Source organism: Manis pentadactyla, chromosome X, assembly GCF_030020395.1.
Source record: "Manis pentadactyla isolate mManPen7 chromosome X, mManPen7.hap1, whole genome shotgun sequence".
Lineage (NCBI taxonomy): Eukaryota > Metazoa > Chordata > Mammalia > Pholidota > Manidae > Manis > Manis pentadactyla.
Window position 1 is genome coordinate 59,979,938 of NC_080038.1, and position 21,935 is coordinate 60,001,872.

Genomic DNA, 21,935 nt, shown 5'->3' on the forward strand with positions numbered 1-21,935 from the left:
ATTTTTACAAGATATAAAGGAAATGGGGGAATAAGCAGAAAAATACATCAATGAAGAAAGCAGACAAAATTAGTAACCCAGACTGCAGGAGAACTGTTCTAATCTCATCAACAAACCAAAGTCATAAAAAAGGGACAGTGCTAGATTAAAAAAATGAAAAGGATGTAAGAAGTGTATATAATGTGTGGCCCTATATTGAGTACTAGGTGGACAAACCACCTATAAAGGACATTTTTGGGTCAAATGGGGAAATGTTAATATGGTTTGGAAAGGTAGAAACTGTTGAACAAAAAAAGATTGCAGAACATTTTAATTTTATTTTTGTAAAATAAAAAGGTACAAATGTGTGTATGTTTGTGTGTGTATGCGCATATGTACTTTATACATATATACACACACTCACAGAATGATGCAGAAAAAAATGCAATACTATATTAATAGTAGAGTTTGCAAACTGGGAATACAAAGTTTTTACTTCCTTCTTTTTCTCTTTCTGTATTTTCTAATCTCTACAAAACACAGTATTGCTTCGTAAACAACAGAAATGTTGGGATTTGATGGATTAAAGATGGCAGAATAGGAAGGCAAGGCAGAAACCTCCTCAAAAAAAACACATAAAAGAAGAAAATACAGCAAATACAACTGGAAAAAAACCTGAAGACTGCAGAACAGACCATCTATACGTGAGGAAGAAAAGATCACACAGAAAAGGTTCAAGTGGCAAAACTGAGATCAAGTGTGACCCAAGCCCTCCCCTAACCCGAGTCTATAGGTGGGAGACAGAGGAATGGAATAGGGAGGGGATAGGAGCCCAGGAGCACTGCACACCTGGCCCTGGAGATATTCTTCAGGAGCTCAAGCCCACATTACATTGGGTTCTGGTGATTAGTGGGGCTGGACACCAGAGACAAGCAGAACACTCTCAGAAGCTGAGACTCCAGCCAGTTTGGAGAGCAGGCATGCTCTGCTGGTCCTGAGACCCAAATCAGAGTTGGCAGTTTGAAAGACTTACCAGCAGTGTGAGGGGTATCAGAGGGGACAGGGTTCGATGGAACTCTCCTCAGGAGAAAGGCCAGGTGGAGGGTGCCTCCTCAGCCCATCCTTCGCCCAACAGAACAGGAACTCTTAGGAGTGCCAGATACACTATCCCCCTTGCTGGAAATGCAGCCGCAAGGCTTCTCCCTACATACACTGCCAGGAACCAATCCACTTGGCCCAGTAGCAACAGCAGAATTTGCTGCCTGGCAGGCAAAAGGAGACTCAGCTTCCTACCTCAATTTCAGCATAACTAGGAAAGTGCCTGGAGTAGCCAACCCCAAGAGCTCCTTCCTCCCTGTGGGTGTCTGAACCCAGTGCTGCACATCCAGCTGGGGAAGAGCTGCACATCAGTCTGCACACTCCATTAACCGTGCAGCCCTGCCATTGCTGCAGAACAGGAAGAAGGCGGCTCACCAACAGTAAGGTCAAAAGAGATTCCTCAGCTGATCACAGAGGCAGCAATAGAAGGGAACTGTCTGCCCAGACTTAGACCATTACAGAAGCCAGACAGAAAGGCAGCCCCACCCATTGCAATGACAACAGCTAGGGCCCACACAAAATAGAACCGGGCACTAGAGTGTAAAGAATCTTCAGCTTTTGGACACCATAGCACAGCTGCTGAATAAAGCTACCACACCCTTATAGGCCAGAAAGCATAGCAGAGACATCTAATACAAAGGAAGAAACACAGAATCTCTGAAAAAATGAGTACACAGAGGAGTATGATCCAAACAAAATTATAAGAGAGATTCTAGAAAGAGGGATAAATAAAACAGAGATCACCAATCTTCTTGATAGAGATCTCAAAATAAAAGTCATAAACATGCTCACAGATTTACAGAAAAATGTTCCAGATCTCAGGGAGGACTTCAACAAAGGGAAGACCTGAAAAAGAGCCACTCAGAGCTGAAAAATACAGTACTGAAAGGAAACATACAATGGAGGGATTTAAAAGTAGATGAGAACATGTAGAGGAGAAAGCAAATGAAATGGTATTAGAGAACAGGAAAACAAAGAAGCTAAGAAACTGAGAGAAAAAGGATCACTAGAAATGAAAGAATGATAAGAGAGCTGTGTGACCAATCCAAAGAGAACAATATTCCCATTATAGGGGTACCAGAAGAAGAAGAGAGAAAAAGAGTTAGAAAGTCTTCTTAAGGAAATTATTGATGAAAACTTCCCTAATCTGGGGAAAAAAATAGACACTCAAGTCATGGAAGCAGAGAGATCCCTTAGAGAGAGTACTGAAAGCAGCCAGAGAGAGAGAAAAGATTACTTATAAAGGAAATCCCATCAGGCTATCAGCAGACTTCTCAGCAGAAACTTTATAGACCAGAAGGGAGAGGCATGATATATTTAATGTATTGAAACAGAAGAACCTCCAAACAAGAATTCTCTACTTGCCAAGACTATCATTTAAATTTGAGGCAGGGATTAAACAATAAACAAAAGTTGAAGGAATTCACCACCACTAACCCAGCCTTTCAAAATATGCTAAAGGGACTGCTGTACATGGAAATGACCCTAAGACTAAATATCTTTCACCAGTGAAAATAAATAGACAGTAAAGGTATTAGACCAACTAATTACCAAGAAAGTATGAAATTAAAACCAAACAAAAGAGGCAAAATCAACTATACACAAAATCAGTCAAGAGATACACAAAAAGTCCATATTATGACATCTAATATGAAAAATTTAGAAGAGGAAGGAAAAAAAGTTACCATTATATTGTGTTTGAAATAGAGTAATCAGCAATTTAAGAAAGACTATTATATAGTAAGGAAGCTATTCTTGAACCTTTGGTAACATCAAAACTAAAGCCTACAATAAACACACACACATAAAATAAATTAATTCAAAAAAAAGAGAAATCCAATTACAACACTAAAGGAAACCATCAATAACAAGAGAAAAGTATAAGAGCAGAAGAAACAGAGAGAAGACATAAAAACTAGAAAGAACACCATTAATAAAATGGCAAAAGTACATATCTATCAATAATCATTTTAAGTGTAATGGATTGAATGCATCAACCAAAAGACACACACTCTCAGAACGGTTAAGGAAACAAGACCCATCTATATGCTACCTATGAGAAACTAATTTCAGACCCAAAGGCATTCACAAACTAAAATTGAAGGTATGGAAAAAGATATTATATGCAATTGAAGGGAGAAAAAAGCAGAATTAGCAGTACTTGTATCAGACAAAATGTATTTCAAAACAGAGAAAGTAACAGGAGACAAAGAAGGACATTACATAATATTAAATGGATCAGTCCAACAAGAGGATATAACCATTATAAATTTCGGTGCACCCAACACAGGAACACCTAAATATGTAAAAAATATACTAACAGAATTAAATGGGGAAGTAGATTATAACACAAACATTTAAGAGACTTTAACATACCACTCACATCAGTAGAGAAATCAACCAGACATAAAATAAATAAGGAAAGAGAGGCATTGAACAATACATTAGATCAAATGCACTTAAAAGATAAGTACACAATACTCCACTCAAAGTACCAGGATACACATTTTTCTCAAGTGTACTTGGAACATTCTCCAAAATACAACATACTAGGCCACAAGAAGAGCCTCTATAACTTCAAAAAGATTGAAATTGTATCAAGCTTCTCAGACCACAATAGTATGAAACTAGAAATAAAGTACAGAAAGAAAACAAAAAGACTTAGAAACATATGGAGGCTGCACAACATGCTTTTAAGTAATCAATGGATCAATGAACAAATTAAAACAGAAATCAAGCAATACATGGAGACAAATGAAAACAAAAACACAACAGCCCAAAAATCTGTGGGAGGTGGCAAAGGAAGTTTTAAGAGGAAAGTATATAGCAAAACAAGCTTACCTCAAGAATCAAGAACAGTCCCAAATAAACAGTCTAAAATCACAATTAAAGAAACTAGAAAAAGAAGAACAAATGAAGCCCAAAGTCAGTAGAAGGGGGGACATAATAATGATCTGAGCAGAAATAAATAAACTTGAGAACAATAAAACACTAGAATCAATGAAATAAGGAGCACATTCTTTGAGAAAATGAAAAAATAGATAACCCCTAGCTAGAGTTATCAAGAAATAATGAGAATGTACACATATAAACAGAATAAGAAATGAAGAAGGAATAATCACAATGGATACCACAGACATACAAAGAATTATGAGAAAATACAATGAAAAATTATGCCAATAAATTGGACAACCTAGAAGAAATGGACAACTTTCTAGAAAAATAGAACCTTCTAAGAGTGACCCAAGAAGAAAGAGAAAATCTGAAGAGACCAATTACCAGCAATGAAATTAAACTGGAAATCCAAAGACTCACAAATAACAAAATACCAGGTGCAGACAGCTTCACAGCTGAATTCTACCAAACATTTAAAGAAGAGCTAATACCCATACTTCTTCAAGTATTCCAAAAAGTATAAGAGGAGGGAATACCTCCAAACCCATCCTATGAGGCCAGAATCACTGTAATACCAAAAGCAGACAAAGATGCCACAAAAAAGAAAATTTTAGAATATCCCTAGATGAACGTAGGTGCAAAAATCCTCAACAAAATAATAGCAAACTGAATCCAAAAATACATCAAAAAGATCATCCATCATGACCAAGTGGGATTTATTCCAGCGATGCAAGGATAGTACAGTATTTATAAATTAACCAATATCATACACCACAAAAAGGATAAAAACAAAATGATCATTTCAATAGACACTGAAAAAGCATTTGACAAAATTCAACATCCATTCATGATAAAAACTCTCAACAACAAAATGGGTATAGAAGGCAAGTACCTCAACATAATAAAGGCCATATATGACAAACCTATAGCCAACATCATACTTAATAGTGAAAAGCTGGAATCTTTTCCTCTAAGATCAGGAACAAGACAAGGATGCCCACTCTCCCCACTTTCATTCAACATAGTACTGGAGGTCCTAGCCATGACAGTCAGATAACACAAATAGATAAAAGGCATCCAAATTGGAAAGGAAGAAGTTAAACTGTCATTATTTGCATACAAAATGATATTATAAATAGAAAACTGCAAATAATACACCAAAAAAACTATTAAGACTAATAACTGAATTCAACAAAATTGCAGGATACAAAATTAACACACAGAAATATTTTCCATTCCTATATATTAGCAACGAATTAGCAGAAAGACAAATCAGGAAAACAACTCCATTTACAACTGCATCAAAAAAAATTAATTCCAAGGAATAAACCTAATCAAGGAGGTGAAAGACCTACACTGTGAAAACTGTAAGACACTCATGGGAGAAATTAAAGAAGATGCCAATAAATGGAATTCTATCTTATGTTCATGGACAGAAGAATTAATATTGTCAAAATGGCCATCCTCCCCAAAGCAATTTATAGATTCAATGCAATTCCTATAAAATATAACAGCATTCTTCAAGGAACTAGAATAGTTCTAAAATTCATATGGAACCACAAAAGACCCTGAAGAGCCAAAGCAATCCAGATAAAGAAGAAGAAAGCTGGGGGATTATGCTCTCTGACGTCAAGCTCTACTACAAAGCTATAGTAATCAAAACAATTTGGTACTGGCACACAAACAAATCCATAGATCAATGGAACAGAATAGAAAGCCCAGATATAATCCCATGCATATATGGTCAATTAATATATGAGAAAGGAGCCATGGACATACAATGGGGAAAAGACAGCCTCTTCAACAGCTGGTGTTGGCAAAACTGGACAGCTACATGTAAGAGAATTAAACTGGGTTATTATCCAACCCCATACACAAAAGTAAGTTTGAAATGGATTGAAGACCTGACTGTAAGTCATGAAACCATAAAACTCTTAGAAAAAAACATAGGTAAAAGTCTCTTGGACATAAACATGAGGAACTTCTTCATGATCATACCTCCCCGGGCAAGGGAAACAAAAGCAAAAATGAACAAGTGGGACTGTATAGCAAAGGACACCACCAGTAGAACAAAAAGACATCCTACAGTATGGGAGAATATATTTATAAATGACTCATCTGATAAGGGGTTAACATCCAAAATGTATAAAGAACTCATACACCTCAGCACCCAAAAACCAAATAACCCAACTAAAAAATTGGTGGAGGAACTGAACAGACACTTCTCCAAAGAAGAAATACAAATGGTCAAAAGGCACATGAAAAGATGCTATACATCTCTAGTCATCAGGGAAATGCAAATTAAAACCACAGTGAGATAGCACCTCACACCAGTTAGAATGGCCACTAACCAAAAGACAGGAAACAACATGGATTTTCTTCTCCTGTGTAAGTTTCCTATTGGAACTAAAACTACTTTTTATTTGCATTTTCTCTACAACGTTTGGTTATAGAAGTTTTCAAACATACAAAGAACTTGAAAGAATGGTACTATGAACCCTCATACTGTCTATACCTAGATTAAGTAATTATTTTACTGCATTTGGTTTCTGTGTTTATTTTTCTCTGAAGCCTTTAAAGTAAATTGTTTCAACCCTAAATACCTCAGCATTCACCTCCAAAGAACAAGCACATTGTCCTATAACATCCGAATAAAATTTTCACAACTAAGAAAATTTACAATAATTCTATCCTCTAATATCTATTTCATATTCAAATTTCATGCAAAAATTATTTTATAGTTGTCTTTTTCAAATGTAGATCCGAAGTTCACACACTGCATTTGTTTATATTTCATTAGTTTCTTAATATAGAGCAGTACTTCTACCTCTTTTTCCCAGGACATTGACTTTTTTTTAAAAGGCCAAGCCAGTTGCCTTATAGAATGTCAAACATTCTGTATTTTTCTATTCTTTGTATTTCCTGAAAGCTGGAAAGGCTGAATTTGATTCAGGTTAAATATTTTTGGCAAAAATATTTCAGTTCATGTTGTATACTTCTTGCTGTGTACTGTCAGGAGGCATATAAGGTCTGTTTGTACCATTACTAGTGATGCTAACTTTGATCAATTAAGATACATTTTTCCATTTGTAAATAATAAGTAATCTGTGGGTAATATGTTGAAATTATGTGAATATCTTATTCCCAAACAATCTTTTATCCAATGGTTTTGATTCATGTCTGAAACACTTAGGGCTCTGAGGTTGCAAACTAGTGGTTTTATAATTCTATCATTCCTCCCACATTTATTAGTAGGCATTATTCTTTAATAAAGAGCTTTCCTTAGTCTGTGCCTCCCATGAATTTTTATTTATTCAAAGTGCTTTAAACAAATACAGGAGCCATTGTCTTTGATGTTCAGTTTCACCCCAGATGTAATCAGCGTCAGCCTATTCAAGCAGGTTCCTGTGTCAGGACACTATTAGTGCTTGAGCTCTCCTTTGCTTACAGTAGTAGACTTTACCCAAGGCTCACCTTGTATTTTCCTTGCCCCAAATTTGGAATCAACCATTTCTTTAATAAGCCTTGGTACTTTTGAGAAGGGAATGTTATTTAGAAACAAATGTGGGGACACTATGTGTTTACTGCTTTTTGGGTAGAATCACTGCAAGATTGGTTCAGTGAAGGAATGTTTCTGTTGTTTTGTTTTTAAGTCATGAGTTCATATTGGCATTTTCAATTCAACTTTACTACTACAGAATTTTTTTCTTTATATCTTGAATTGTGCATCTGTATCTTTTTCTTACATCATAAATCTTGGTTTATGATAATATTTTAACTTTTTGCTTTATCCTTGTGCAATATATAGACATGAAATAGTTTCAAATTATAATATTAGTAGTACTAATAAAACGAACTGAGTGATGTTATGATTTTTTTGTAGCTCTTTCAGTTTTCAGAATATATCTAAGAATGAGTCAGAGGACAGTATCAAAAACCGAGTCGAAATAATTGTTTTCTCTATGTGACTGTGTTATAATTTGATAAATATTTACATTCATATGCTTTTTGTGTTCAGTTTTAGGATTTGTAATCCTTTTGATTTAATTTTTTTGGATATGTAAAACACTAATATGGCTCAAAAGTCAAAACCATAGAAGGGGTACTTAGAGGAATATAGTTCTCATCCCTATTCCTTCTACCCTATTCCTCAACTACCTCCTTTAGTAACCATTTTCATTACTTTGTATTTATAACAGGTTTATTGAGATATATTTCATATACCATAAAACTTACCATTTTAAAGGGTATGATTCCATGGTTTTTTAGTATATTCATAGAGTTGTGCAACCATCATCCTATCTAATTCCAGAACAGTTTCACCACTCCAAAAAGAAACCCCATAACCATTAGCCGTCACTCTCTATTCCCTCCCATGTCACCACATCAAGCCCCAGGCAACCACTAATCTACTTTCTGTGTCTAGTTTTGTCTTTTCTGCACATTTCATATAAATGAAGTCATATAATATGTGGCATTTGTATCTGGCTTCCTTAATTTAGCATAGTATTTTCAAATTTCATCCATGTATTAGTACTTCATTCCTTTTTATGGCTGAATAGTATTACATTGCATGTTTATACCAGTTTTATTTTTCCATTGATCAGTTGGTCATTTGGGTTGTTTCCACCTTTGGGCAACAATGAATAATGTTGCTATGAATATTTCTGTACAAGATTTTGTGTGGACATTTGTTCATTTATCTTCACTATATACCTTGGAATAGAATTGCTGAGTCATGTGATAACTATGTTTAACTTTTTGAGCCATTATTTTATTTATATTACTGTGCTTCATTTGACAAAAGTAGGAAAATTCTTATATATTATTCTATCTTTTTTCTTACAAAAAAGGTAGAATGTTTTATACCCTATTTTTTACCATGGGTTTTTGTTTTATTATTGTTGTTGTCTGTTTGTTTTACAGACTGGAAATGTGTAATGCATCCTGGAAATTACTACAAAAACAAAGTTCATAGATATTTTCTTCATTCTTCTTTGGTTGTACAGTACTACATTGTTTGAATATAGCATTACTCACTCAACTAGTCACCTACTGGACATATGTATTGTTTCCAATCACTTTAGCTTTTTTAAAAATTATAGTTGACATACAATCTTATATTGGTTTCAAGTATACAACACAGTGGTTCTCACCCCTACTACAGCAGTTACTATCTGTCAACATAGGATGAAGTTACAGAATCATTGGCTATATTCTCCAGGCTGTACTACCATCCCTGGGACTGACTTAAATCATTGAGAACTTTTGTGCGCCTTTACCCCCTTCACCCTCCCCACCAATTCATTCCCCATGGTAACCACCAATCACTTCTCAGTGTCTATGAGTCTACTGCTATTTTGTTAATTTTGTTTTGTTTTGTTTTTAGATTCCACAAGAAAGTGAAATTATATGGTATTTGTCTTTCTGTCTAGATCCATCCATGCTGCCCCAAATGGCAGGATTTCTTTCTTTTATATGGCTGAATAATATTCCATTGTGTATATGTACTACTTCTTCTTTATCTACTTTGGTTGCTTTCATATCTTGCCTATTGTAAATAATGCGGCAGTAAACACAGGGGTGTGTACATCTTTCTGAATCAGGGATTTTCTTTTCTTCAGGTAAATTTCTAGTAGTGGAATTAGTGGATCATATGGTATTCTAATTTTTAGTTTTTTTTTGAGGAATCTCCATACTGCTTTCCATAGAGGCTGTACCAATTTATAGTCTGTTTCCAATCTTTTGCTATTTAAAACTTATGCTGTAATGATGAACTTTGTGTATATGATGCTTTGTATGTGTGGAGGTGTGTCTTCAGAGTAGAAACCTACAAGTGGAATTACTGGGTCAAAAGGTAACTGAATATGCAAATTTGTTAGATAATGCCAAATTCCTCTCTGCAATATCTGTATTGCATTAATGCCAGCACTTCATTAGAGCACCTGTTGCTCCAAAGTCTCAACAGAGAAAGTGGTCAAGCCATTAGGATATACCAATAAACGGTATCTCAGTGTATATTTAATTTGCATTTTTCTTATTGTGAGTGAACTTAGATAGTTTTCCATATATTTAAAGGGTTTTTTTTTCTATTTCTGTGTCCTGTGCTCATGTCTTTTTTTTTTGAGTTGGTCCTCAAAATCTCTGTGTGCCATGCACTTTATCTTTGTTCATTCAAATCTACATAAGAGCCCTGCTTGGCAGGCAATACTATTTTTGTTTTACAGATGACCAAAGGCTAATAAAGTTTTATCTAAGCTTATGCAGCTAAATAAGTGGTAGAACTAGGATTCAAAACCAGGTTTATCTGACAACAAACCCTGTGATTTGCTTACTTTATCTCTGGGATGATGTATATCAGGGTCAAGGCAAAAACCACTTTTCATGCAGCGCACTCAGTCTGCCCAGGATGAAGCAGTTGAGGGATGGGTCTTAATAAGGTGACATGCAGTTTCCCTGCAGAGCTACCATGTGCACCAGTTCTCTAATAGAACTCTTTCTATACCCTAGAAGGTACTTACTTGACCAAGTGTCTTATAAGAAGTTCCAGCATCTCTCGGTTCTTTTCTGGTAGCTTATATACCAAGGAGTGAATAGCTCCCAGCCGGTAATCCAGGTTGTCAGACTCTGAGAGAGAACACAGAAATATAGTTTTGCCTTCTGGACAACTGGATCAAGTAAACTCTCATACAGACACACCCACATATAGTAGACAATCAGAGACACAGAAAGTCAGAGAGAGATGAAAAGACAGAAGATAAATATGCAGAAAGACATAATGGTGAAGGAAGGCCAAGAAACAAAGACACTGAGACAGAGAGAGAGGGAAAGACAAAGACCAAATAAGGTAAAAACAAATAAATAAAAGGGAAGATATAAAAACAAAGAAATAGAAAGACAGAAGAAAAGACAGGACTGTTGCAGAAGAAGTCAGAATTCTGGGTAGAGCAGATGGCTCCTAAAGTTCCATACATAAACTTCCAGCTAGAAACTCTTGTCCACCCACCTTCTTCTGGTACTGGGAGGTAACACTGCTGCCTCTGGGTTCTGTGAAAATCACTGAGAGAGCTCAGAGTAAAAATCAAAGGTCCCTTGCCTCAACAAAGATTCATTATGAGAGCAAATCCCTGAATCTTTTGCCTGCACAGCACATAGTGGATAGAGCAGAAGGGTCATGTCAAGGTAGGGAGGCATACTTTTAATGTTTCTTCAGCTGTCAACTTTTGGGGTGATTCTATATGCCTTATTTTCCATTCACCCCTCCACCCTTGCCTTCAGTTGTATCATCTAGAAAGTGTAATGCTAGTGTTAACAGATTAGGAGTAATGACTCACAACACAATTGAAAAGGATTTGAAAGGGAAGAGTGCTGAAAAAAAGTTGAAACAACAACTGAAATGGAACCATTTTGCTGTCTCCTGGTAATGTAAGCCAATGCTCTTTTTCTGATGGAAAAGGCACAATCAATCAATCAAATCCTCATACCTGACACATCCATCAAGTTAGCCAGTTTTCTCCAGCTCACTCAATTAACATTGATTAATGAAAAACAAGATAATATTTGAATTAGACTGTATGCAAGAATACTTTCATTTGGCAGTAGACAAAATTTGTGTATGTGTTTTCATTTTTCCCTCAATTACCCTCCCTCAAACAGTTTTCTAGGCTTATTACTGTAAACATTATCAAGATGCCAGGACAACACAATTAACTGGTAACATAAATACTTACTAGCAGCAGAGACCAGCTCTTTGTGAAGTCTATAGGTCATGACAGGTTCAGAAAGATTCCTGAAATTAATGAAGACTGTAAGTTCCTTTGGGGACGGGGTAGCCAGGACTTGGAGTCTCAGTTTTGTGAGCAGCAAGGCTAAAATTTCTAAGCCCCACAGCTTAGTGTGACAGTATACATTCCTTTCTTCACCTGAAACTTTGTCAGAGGAATCCTAGGTGCTAGTAATTCATCAGAAGACTTGCAAAAGTATGGGCCGCTATCTTAAGCAATGTCTCCAACTAGTTCCCAAAAATGAAAGGAGGTACAAACCAGTCCTACAAAATTACATAGTGAACCCAACTCTGAATGCTGCTAGGAAGATCTTACAGTTTGATAGTTCTTTAACTTCCGAAGTGCTTTCATATCTGTTTACTGGGGATTCAGAGATTAATAAGAGAGTCCAAACCTCCAGGGAGCTATTGTCTAGTTGAGGAAAGTGCCACATACAAAATTTGCAATGCAATAGGACAAGTTATGCTAAAATAAAGATAGGTAGTGAATGGCTCAGAGGAAGGAAGTAATCCACTAATAATAATAACAATCTCTTCACTGTGTGTGTATTTACTCATTTAATCCTCATGAAAACCCCATAAGGTAGATATTATCTCATTTTATGAATGAGGAAACTGAGGTTCAGAGAAGTTAAATAATTCATCCAAGATCACACAGCTAGAAAGTAGCAAAACTAGGCAGTCTGTCTCAAGTCCAGACTCTTAATCACTATGCTATATTGCTTGCCACTGTTATTATTGTAGTAATCCAGGCAAGAGACAATAAATGGCCAAACAAAAACAGTGGCTTTAGGGATAGAAAGAAAAGGTGAAGGGAGTTATCTGAAGGACATTAAACACAGAACTCCTTTACTGATTGAGTATATTAGAGAGGGAGAGAGTAATCTGGTTTAGGTGACTAGATAGAATAGAAATTGATTCAGAGGAAGTAGAGATGCTAAGTCAGAGGGGCTTCTGGGATAGCCAAAGGGCATTGTCTGTTAAAAAGATGGATGCTGTGACCTTTCAGACCTGAGAAGTAGACGAGGAAATCATGAACCCAGAAGAGCAGGTAAAACCATGAGAACAGATACCACTGCTCAAGGAGAAATGGCAAACGGCTGGCCAACGGCCACATGAGGTCTTCCAACATTTCTTATTTGTCCAGAATAGTATATAAAAAAGAAAGGGAATTGAATCATTCATCAGAATATGAAAGAATTGAGAAATGTCACTTAAAAATCCATATTTTCCTTCTCTAAGAAGCATTCTCTCCCTCTTGGATCACAGCAATAGCCAGCTAATTGGTTTCCACCTCTGCCTATTTTGCTTCCCTCTAATCGGATCTCTATGCATTTTTTCCAAAATGGAAAGATGTGGCTAATTTGAGCCCATATGGTTATTTCTGGAAGTAAAGAACATTGCTCTTTATCAATAAACAAAGGGGTTGCTATGCAAATAAAGGTTCAATATGTAACATGTTTAATATGAAAGTATCTATATCACTCATTTTCATGTCCTGGCCCCTGTGGATATTTGAGTCTTTCATCCCTCCAATGTGGTAAAAAGAGAGAAGAGACCTGGGAAAAACCAGGTAGAAAGTCCATAAAGAGGACTGCTAAAAACGGTCAAAGAGGTGAGAGAAATTCCAAAAGCAAGTGATATAGTAGAATCCAAAAGAGGAAAAAATTTCAAGGAGGGATTGTTAAGAACATGAAGTCCTACAAAGAGATCAGACAAACACTAACGGTTGTCCATTGATGTTAGCACTGAGTGAGTCTGTGGTAATCTTGGTAAGAGCAGCTTCAGTGGAGCAGAGGGGGCAGGAGTCAGACTGCATTCAGTTAGAGAAAATCAGGAGGTTAAGAAGTAGATACCATAAAAAGTACATCAAAAAGATCATCCACTATGATCAAGTAGGATTTATGCCAGGGATGCAGGATGTTACAACATTCAAAAATCCATCAACATCATCCACCACACCACCAAAAAGAAGGACAAAAACCACATGATCATCTCCATAGATGCTGAAAAAGCATTTGACAAAATTCAACACCCATTCATGATAAAAACGTTCAACAAAATGGGTATAGAGGGCAAGTACCTCAACATAATAAAGGCCATATATGACAAACACACAACCAACATTATACTTAACAGCGAGAAGCTGAAAGCTTTTCCTTTAAGATTGGGAACAAGACAAGGATGCCCACTTTCCCCACTTCTATTCAACATAGTACTGGAGGTCCTAGCCACAGCAATCAGACAACACAAAGAAATAAAAGGCATCCAGATTGGCAAGGAAGAAATTAAACTGTCCCTGTTTGCAGATGACATGATATTGTACATAAAAAACCCTAAAGAATCCACTTCAAAACTACTAGAACTAATACCTGAATTCAGCAAAGTTGCAGGATACAAAATTAATACACAGAAATCTGTGGCCCTACTATACATTAACAATGAACTAGCAGAGAGAGAAACCAGGAAAACAATTACATTCACAATTGCATCAAAAAGAATAAAAGACCTAGGAATAAACCTAACCAAGGAAGTGAAAGACCTATACCCTGAAAACTACAAGACACTCATGAGAGAAATTAAAGAAGATACCAATAAATGGAAACACATCCTGTGCTCATGGATAGGAAGAATTAATATTGTCAAAATGACCATCCTGCCTAAAGCAATCTATAGATTCAATGCAGTTCCTATCAAAATACCAACAGCATTCTTCAACAAACTAGAGAAAATCATCCTAAAATTCATATGGAACCAAAAAAGACCTCGAATAGCCAAAGCAATTCTGAGAAGGAAAAATAAAGCTGGGGGCATCATGCTCCCTGAATTCAAGCTCTACTACAAAGCCACAGTAATCAAGACAATTTGGTACTGGCACACAAGAACAGACCCATAGACCAATGGAACAGACTAGAGAGCCCTGATATAAACACAACCATATATGGTCAATAAATATATGATAAAGGAGCCATGGACATACAATGGGGAAATGACAACCTCTTCAACAACTGGTGTTGGTGAAACTGGACAGCTACATGCAAGAAAATGAAACTGCATTATTGTTTAACCGATACAAAAAAGTAAACTCAAAATGGATCAACGACTTGAATGTAAGTCATGAAACTATAAAATTCTTAGAAGACAACATAGGCAAACATCTCCTGAATATAAGCATGAGCAACTTCTTCCTGAATGCATCTGCTCGAGAAAGGGAAAGAAAAGGAAAAATGAACTCATGGGAGTACATCAAACTAAAAAGGTTTTGTATGACAAAGGACATCATCAACAGGACAAAAAGGCACTGTACAGTATGGGAGAATATATTTGTAAATGACATATCTGACAAGGGGTTAACATCCAAAATATATAGAGAACTTACACGCCTTAACAACCAAACAGCAAATAACCTGATTAACAGATGGGCAGAGGATATGAAGAGACAGTTCTCCAAAGAAGAATTTCAGATGACCAACAGACACATGAAAAGATGCTCCACATCACTAATCATCAGGAAAATGCAAATTAAAACCACAATGAGATATTACCTCACATCAGTAAGGATGGCCAGCATCGAAAAGACTAAGAACAACAAATGCTGGTGAGAAGGTGGAGAAAGGGGAACCCTCCTACACTGCTGGTGGGAATGTAAGCCAGTTCAACAACTGTGGAAAGCAATATGGAGGTTCCTCAAAAAACTAAAAATAGAAATACCATTTGACCCCAGAATCCCACTCCTTGGAATTTACCCAAAGAATACAACTTCCCAGATTCAAAAAGAAATATGCACCCCTATGTTTATTGCAGCAGTTTTTACAATAGCCAAGATATGGAAGCAACCTAAGTGTCCATCTGTAGATGAATGGATAAAGACGAGGTGGTACATATACACAATGGAATACTTTTCAGCCATAAGAAAGAAACAAATCCTACCATTTGCAACAACATGGATGGAGCTGGAGAACATTATGCTCAGTGAAATAAGCCAGGAGGAGAAAGACAAATGCCAAATGATTTCCCTCATTTGTGGAGTATAACAGTGAAGCAAAACTGAAGTAAACAAAATGGCAGCAGACTCAGAGACTCCATGAATGAACTAGTGCTTACCAAAGGGGAGGGGTGTGGGAGGGTGGGTGGGGACGGAGGGAAAAAGGGATTGAGGGGTATTATGTTTAGTACACATGGTGTGGGGGATCAGGGGGAGAACAGTGTAGCACAGAGAAGGCACACAGTGCATCTGTGGCATCTTTCTACACTGATGGACAGTGACTGCACTGGGGTATGGGTGGGGACTTTATAATACGGGTAATTGTAGTAACCACATTGTTTTTCCATGTGAAACCTTCATAAGAGTGTGTATCAATCATACCTTAAGAAAAAAATAAGAAAAAAAACGAAGTAGAGACCGGAGTGTATGTTACTTCATATACTGAAGATTGATTTGAAAGGGATCACATATTTCTCTTATTACACAATCTCATCAAAGCTCCTGAAATCTCATTTTAGCTCCTGCCTCCAAGTAGCATCTGCAATGTCTATGATTCTCAGTTTTTTAGCTTAAAGCCAGAAATCTTCTCTGAGTTTCATTTGTATATATCCAATAGCCTGCTTAGTATCTTGTCCTGATTTCTTCAGACACCCAAATTTGAAATATTCAAAGCCCAACTTGTCATCTCCCTTAAACCTAGCCTTTTTCTTGTGTTTATCAAATCAGTAAATGCAAGACCATCATTTGGTTCTATGGGCCAGAACTGTGAAAGTCATTCTTTTTTTTTTCCTTCTTCCCATGAACATTTTTTTTATTTTGGTATGATTAATCTACAATTACAGAAACAACATTAAGTTTACTACTTCCCCCCTTCACCAAGTCCCCCCCACATACCCCTTCACAGTCACTGTCCATCTGCATAGTAAGATACTGTAAAATCACTACTTGTCTTCTGTGCGTTGCACAGCCCTCCCTGTGCCCCCCCCACACTATACATACTAAACATAATGCCCTCTTTCTTTTTCCCCGCCCATATCCCTCCCTTCCCACCCATCGTCCCAAGTCCCTTTCCCTGTGGTAACTATTAGTCCATTCTTGGGTTCTGTAATTCTGCTGCTGTTTTGTTCCTTCAGTTTTCCTTTGTTCTTATACTCCACATATGAGTGAAATCATTTGGTACTTGTCCTTCTTCGCTTGCCTTATTTCCCGGAGCATTAATACCCTCTAGCTCCATCCATGTTGTAGCAAATGGTAGGATCTGTTTATTTCTTATGGCTGCGTAATATTCCATTGTGTATATGTACCACATCTTCTTTATCCATTCATCTACTAATGGACATTTAGGTTGCTTCCATATCTTGGCTATTGTAAACAGTGCAGCGATAAACATACGGGTGCATCTGTCTTTTTCAAACTGGAGTGCTGCATTCTTAAGGTAAATTTCCAGAAGTGGAATTCCTGGGTCAAACGGTATTTCTATTCTGAGCATTCTGAGGAACCTCCATAATGCTTTACACAATGGTTGAACTAGTTTACATTCCCACCAGCAGTGTAGGAGGGTTCCCCTTTCTCCACAACCTCACCAACATTTGTTGTTGTTTGTCTTTTCTATGATGGCGATCCTTACTAGTGTGAGGTGATATATCATTGTGGTTTTGATCTGCATTTCTCTGATGATTAGCAATGTGGAGCATCTTTTCATGTGCCTGTTGGCCATCTGGATTTTCTTAGAGAACTGTCTATTCAGCTCCTCTGCCCATTTTTTAATTGGATTATTTGTTTTTTGTTTGTTGAGGTGTGTGAGCTCTTTATATATTCTGGATGTCAAGCCTTTATTGGATGTGTCATTTTCAAATATATTCTCCCATACTGTAGGGTTCCTTTTTGTTCTATTGATGGTGTCTTTTGCTGTACAGAAGCTTTTCAGCTTAATATAGTGCCACTTGTTCATTTTTCCTGTTGTTTTCCTTGCCCGGGGAGATATGTTCAAGAAGAGGTCACTCATGTTTATGTCTAAGAGGTTTTTGCCTATGTTTTCTTCCAAGAGTTTAATGGTTTCATGACTTACATTCAGGTCTTTGATCCATTTTGAGTTTACTTTTGTATATGGGGTTAGAGAATGGTCCAGTTTCATTCTCCTACATGTAGCTGTCCAGTTTTGCCAGCACCATCTGTTGAAGAGACTGTCATTTCCCCATTGTATGTCCATGGTGCTTTATCAAATATTAATTGGCCATATATGTTTGGGTTAATGTCTGGAGTCTCTACTCTGTTCCACTGGTCTGTGGCTCTGTTCTTGTGCCAGTACCAAATTGTCTTGATTACTGTGGCTTTGTAGTAGAACTTGACGTTGGGGAGTGAGATCCTCCCCACTTTATTCTTCCTTCTCAGGATTGCATTGGCTCTTTGGGGTCTTTTTTGGTTCCATATGAATTTTTGAACTATTTGTTCCAATTCATTGAAGAATGCTGTTGGTAATTTGATAGGGATTCTATCGAATCTGTATATTGTTTTAGGAAGGATGGACATTTTGATGATATTAATTCTTCCTAGCCAGGAGCATGGGATATTTCCATTTGTTAGTGTCCTGTTTAATTTCTCTTAAGAGTGTCTTACAGTTTTCAGGGCATAGGCCTTTCATTTCCTTGCTTAGGTTTATTTGTAGGTATTTATTCTTTTTGATGCTATTGTGAATGGAATTGTTTTCCTGATTTCTCTTTCTATTAGGTCATTGTTAGTGTATAGGAAAGCTACAGATTTCTGTGTGTTAATTTTGTATCCTGTAACTTTGCTGAATTCCGATATTAGTTCTGGTAGTTTTGCAGTGGAGTCTTTAGGGTTTTTTATGTACAGTATCAGGTCATCTGCAAATAGTGACAGTTTGACTTCTTCGTTACCAATCTGGATTCCTTGTATTTCTTTGTGTTGTCTGATTGCCATGGCTAGGACCTCCAGTAACACATTGAATAACCGTGGGGAGAGTGGGCATCCCTGTCTTGTTCCCGATCTCAGAGGAAAAGCTTTCAGTCTCTCGCTGTTCATTATGATGTTAGCTGTGGGTTTATCATATATGGCCTTTATTATGTTGAGATACTTGCCCACTATGCCCATTTTCTTGAGAGTTTTTATCATGAATGGATGTTGAATTTTGTCGAATGCTTTTTCAGCATCTATGGAGATGATCATGTGGTTTTTGTCCTTCTTGTTGATGTGGTGGATGATGTTGATGGATTTTCGAATGTTATACCATCCTTGCATCCCTGGGATGAATCCCACTTGGTCATGGTGTATGATCCTCTTGATGTATTTTTGAATTCGGTTTGCTAATATTTTGCTGAGTATTTTTGCATCTACGTTCACCAGGGATATTGGTCTGTAGTGTTCTTTTATGGTGGGGTCTTTTCCTGGTTTTGGTATTAGGGTGATATTGGCTTCATGGAATGAGTTTGGGAGTATTCCCTCCTCTTCTATTTTTTGGAAAACTTTAAGGAAAATGGGTGTTATTTATTCTCTGTATGTCTGATAAAATTCCGAGGTAAATCCATCTGGCCCGGGGGTTTTGTTCTTGGGTAGTTTTTTGATTACCGATTCAATTTCATTGCTGGTAATTGGTCTGTTTAGATTTTCTGTTTCTTTCTGGGTCAGTCTTGGAAGGTTGTATTTTTCTAAGAAGTTCTCCATTTCTCCTAGGTTTTCCAGCTTGTTAGTATACAGGTTTTCATAGTATTCTGTAATAATTCTTTGTATTTCTGTGGGATCCGTCGTGATTTTTCCTTTCTCGTTTCTGATTCTGTTGATGTGTGTTGACGCTCTTTTTCTCTTAATAAGTCTGGCTAGACGCTTATCTATTTTGTTTATTTTCTCAAAGAACCAGCTCTTGGTTTCATTGATTTTTTCTATTGTTTTATTCTTCTCAATTTTTTTATTTCTTCTCTGATCTTTATTATGTCCTTTCTTCTGCTGACTTTAGGCCTCATTTGTTCTTCTTTTTCCAGTTTCAATAATTGTGACATTAGACAATTCATTTGCAATTCTTCTTCCTTCTTTAAGTATGCCTGGATTGCTATATACTTTCCTCTAATGCAGCTTTTGCTGCATCCCACAGAAGTTGGGGCTTTGTATTATTGTTGTCATTTGTTTCCATATATTGCTGGATCTCCATTTTAATTTTGTCATTGATCCATTGATTATTTAGGAGCATGTTGTTATCCCTCTATGTGTTTGTGAGCCTTTTTGCTTTCTTTGTAAAATTTATTTCTAGTTTTATACCTTTGTGGTCTGAAAAGGTGGCTGGTAGGATTTCAATCTTTTGGAATTTACTGACACTATTTTTGTGGCCTAGTATGTGGTCTACTCTGGAGAATGTTCCATGTGCACTTGAGAAGAATGTGTATCCTGTTGCTTTTGGATGTAATGTTCTATAGATGTCTAATAGGTCCATCTGTTCTAGCATGTTGTTCAGTGCCTCTGTGTCCTTACTTATTTTCTGTCTGGTGGATCTGTCCTTTGGGGTGAGTTGTGTGTTAAAGTGTCCCAAAATGAATGCATTGCATTCTATTTACTCCTTTAATTCTATTATTTGTTTCACATATATTGGTGCTCCTGTATTGGGTGCATATATATTTATAATGATTATATCCTCTTGTTGGACTGAGCCCTTTATCATCATGCAATGTCCTTCTTTATCTCTTGTTACTTTCTTTATTTTGAAGTCCATTTTGTCTGATACTAGTATTGCAACACCTGCTTTTTTCTGTGTTGTTTGCATGATATATCTTTCTCCAACCCTTGACTTTTAATCTGTGCATGTCTTTGGGTTTGAGGTGAGTCTCTTGTAAGCAGCATATAGATGGGTCTTGCCTTTTTATCCATTCTATTACTCTGTGTCTTTTGATTGTTGCATTCAGTCCATTTACATGTAGGGTGATTATTGAAAGATACGTACTTATTGCCATTTCATGCTTTAGATTTGTGGTTACCAAAGGTTCATGGTTAGCTTGTTTACTACGTTACTGTCTGACCTCTCTCACTTATTGAGCTGTTATAAACACAGTCTGATGATTATTTCTTTCCCTTCTTTTTCCTCCTCCTCCATTCTTCATATGTTGGGTGTTTTGTTCTGTGCTCTTTTTAGGAGTGCTCCCATCTAGAGCAGTCCCTCTAAGATACCCTGTAGAGGTGGTTTGTAGGAGGCAAGTTCCCTCTACTTTTGCTTGTCTGGGAATTGTTTAATCCCTCCTTCATATTTAAATGATAATCGTGCTGGGTACAGTATCCTTGGTTCAAGGCCCTTCTGTTTCATTGCATTAAATATATCATGCCATTCTCTTCTGGCCTGTAAGGTTTCTGTTGAGAAGTCTGATGATAGCCTGATGTGTTTTCCTTTGTAGGTGACCTTTTTACTCTCTCTGGCTGCCTTTAATACTCTGTCCCTGTCCTTGATCTTTGCCATTTTAATTATTATGTGTCTTGGTGTTGACCTCTTTGGACCCTGTCTCTTGGGAGTTCTGTGTGCCTCCGTAGTCTGAGCAACTATTTCCTCCCCCAGTTTGGGGAAGTTCTCAGCAATTATTTCTTCAAAGACACTTTCTATCCCTTTTTCTCTCTCTTCTTCCTCTGGTACCCCTATAATGCAGATATTGTTCCTTTTGGATTGGTCACACAGTTCTCTTAATATTGTTTCATTCCTGGGGATCATTTTATCTCTTTCTGCATCAGCTTCTATGCGTTCCTGTTTTCTGGTTTCTATTCCATCAATGGCCTCTTGCATCTTATCCATTCTGCTTGTAAATCCTTCCAGAGTTTGTTTCATTTCTTCATTCTCCCTCCGGACTGCATCCCTTAGCTCTTGCATATTTCTCTGCAGCTCTGTCAGCATGTTTATGATTTTTATTTTGAATTCTTTTTCAGGGAGACTGGTTAGGTCTGCCTCTGCAGATCCTTTCTCTGGTGTAACTATCTTGGACTGGACCAGATTTTTTTGACTTTTCATGGTGATTGCAGTGGATGTAGGCAGGTTGCGGGTGTGTCAGCTGGGAGAAGAAAGTCCTTTCCTGCTTGCTGGATGCCTTGCCCTTCTCTGCTGCCTGTGATGGCTACCTGCACTCCTGGAGCAGCCACTGGGTTAATCTCCTAAGCTGCTGTGGGCAGGATGTTCGTTAGAGCAGCGCAGAGCCCTATGGGGAGTGGCAGGTA

At 37.1% G+C, this 21,935-nt stretch overlaps 1 protein-coding gene across 4 annotated transcripts in view; it reads right to left on the reverse strand.

Moving 5' to 3' along the window:
- OPHN1 (oligophrenin 1) overlaps positions 1-21,935 on the reverse strand; it is a 634,131-nt gene that overhangs the window by 262,882 nt on the left and 349,314 nt on the right. For all 4 annotated transcript variants that reach the window (XM_057495710.1, XM_057495709.1, XM_057495712.1 and 1 more), the window contains 2 exons: positions 11,703-11,761; positions 10,494-10,599 (listed from right to left, as the gene is read on the reverse strand). In XM_057495710.1, coding sequence (XP_057351693.1) covers positions 10,494-10,599; positions 11,703-11,761 — 165 coding nt within the window. The remainder of the gene's footprint in view (positions 1-10,493; positions 10,600-11,702; positions 11,762-21,935) is intronic.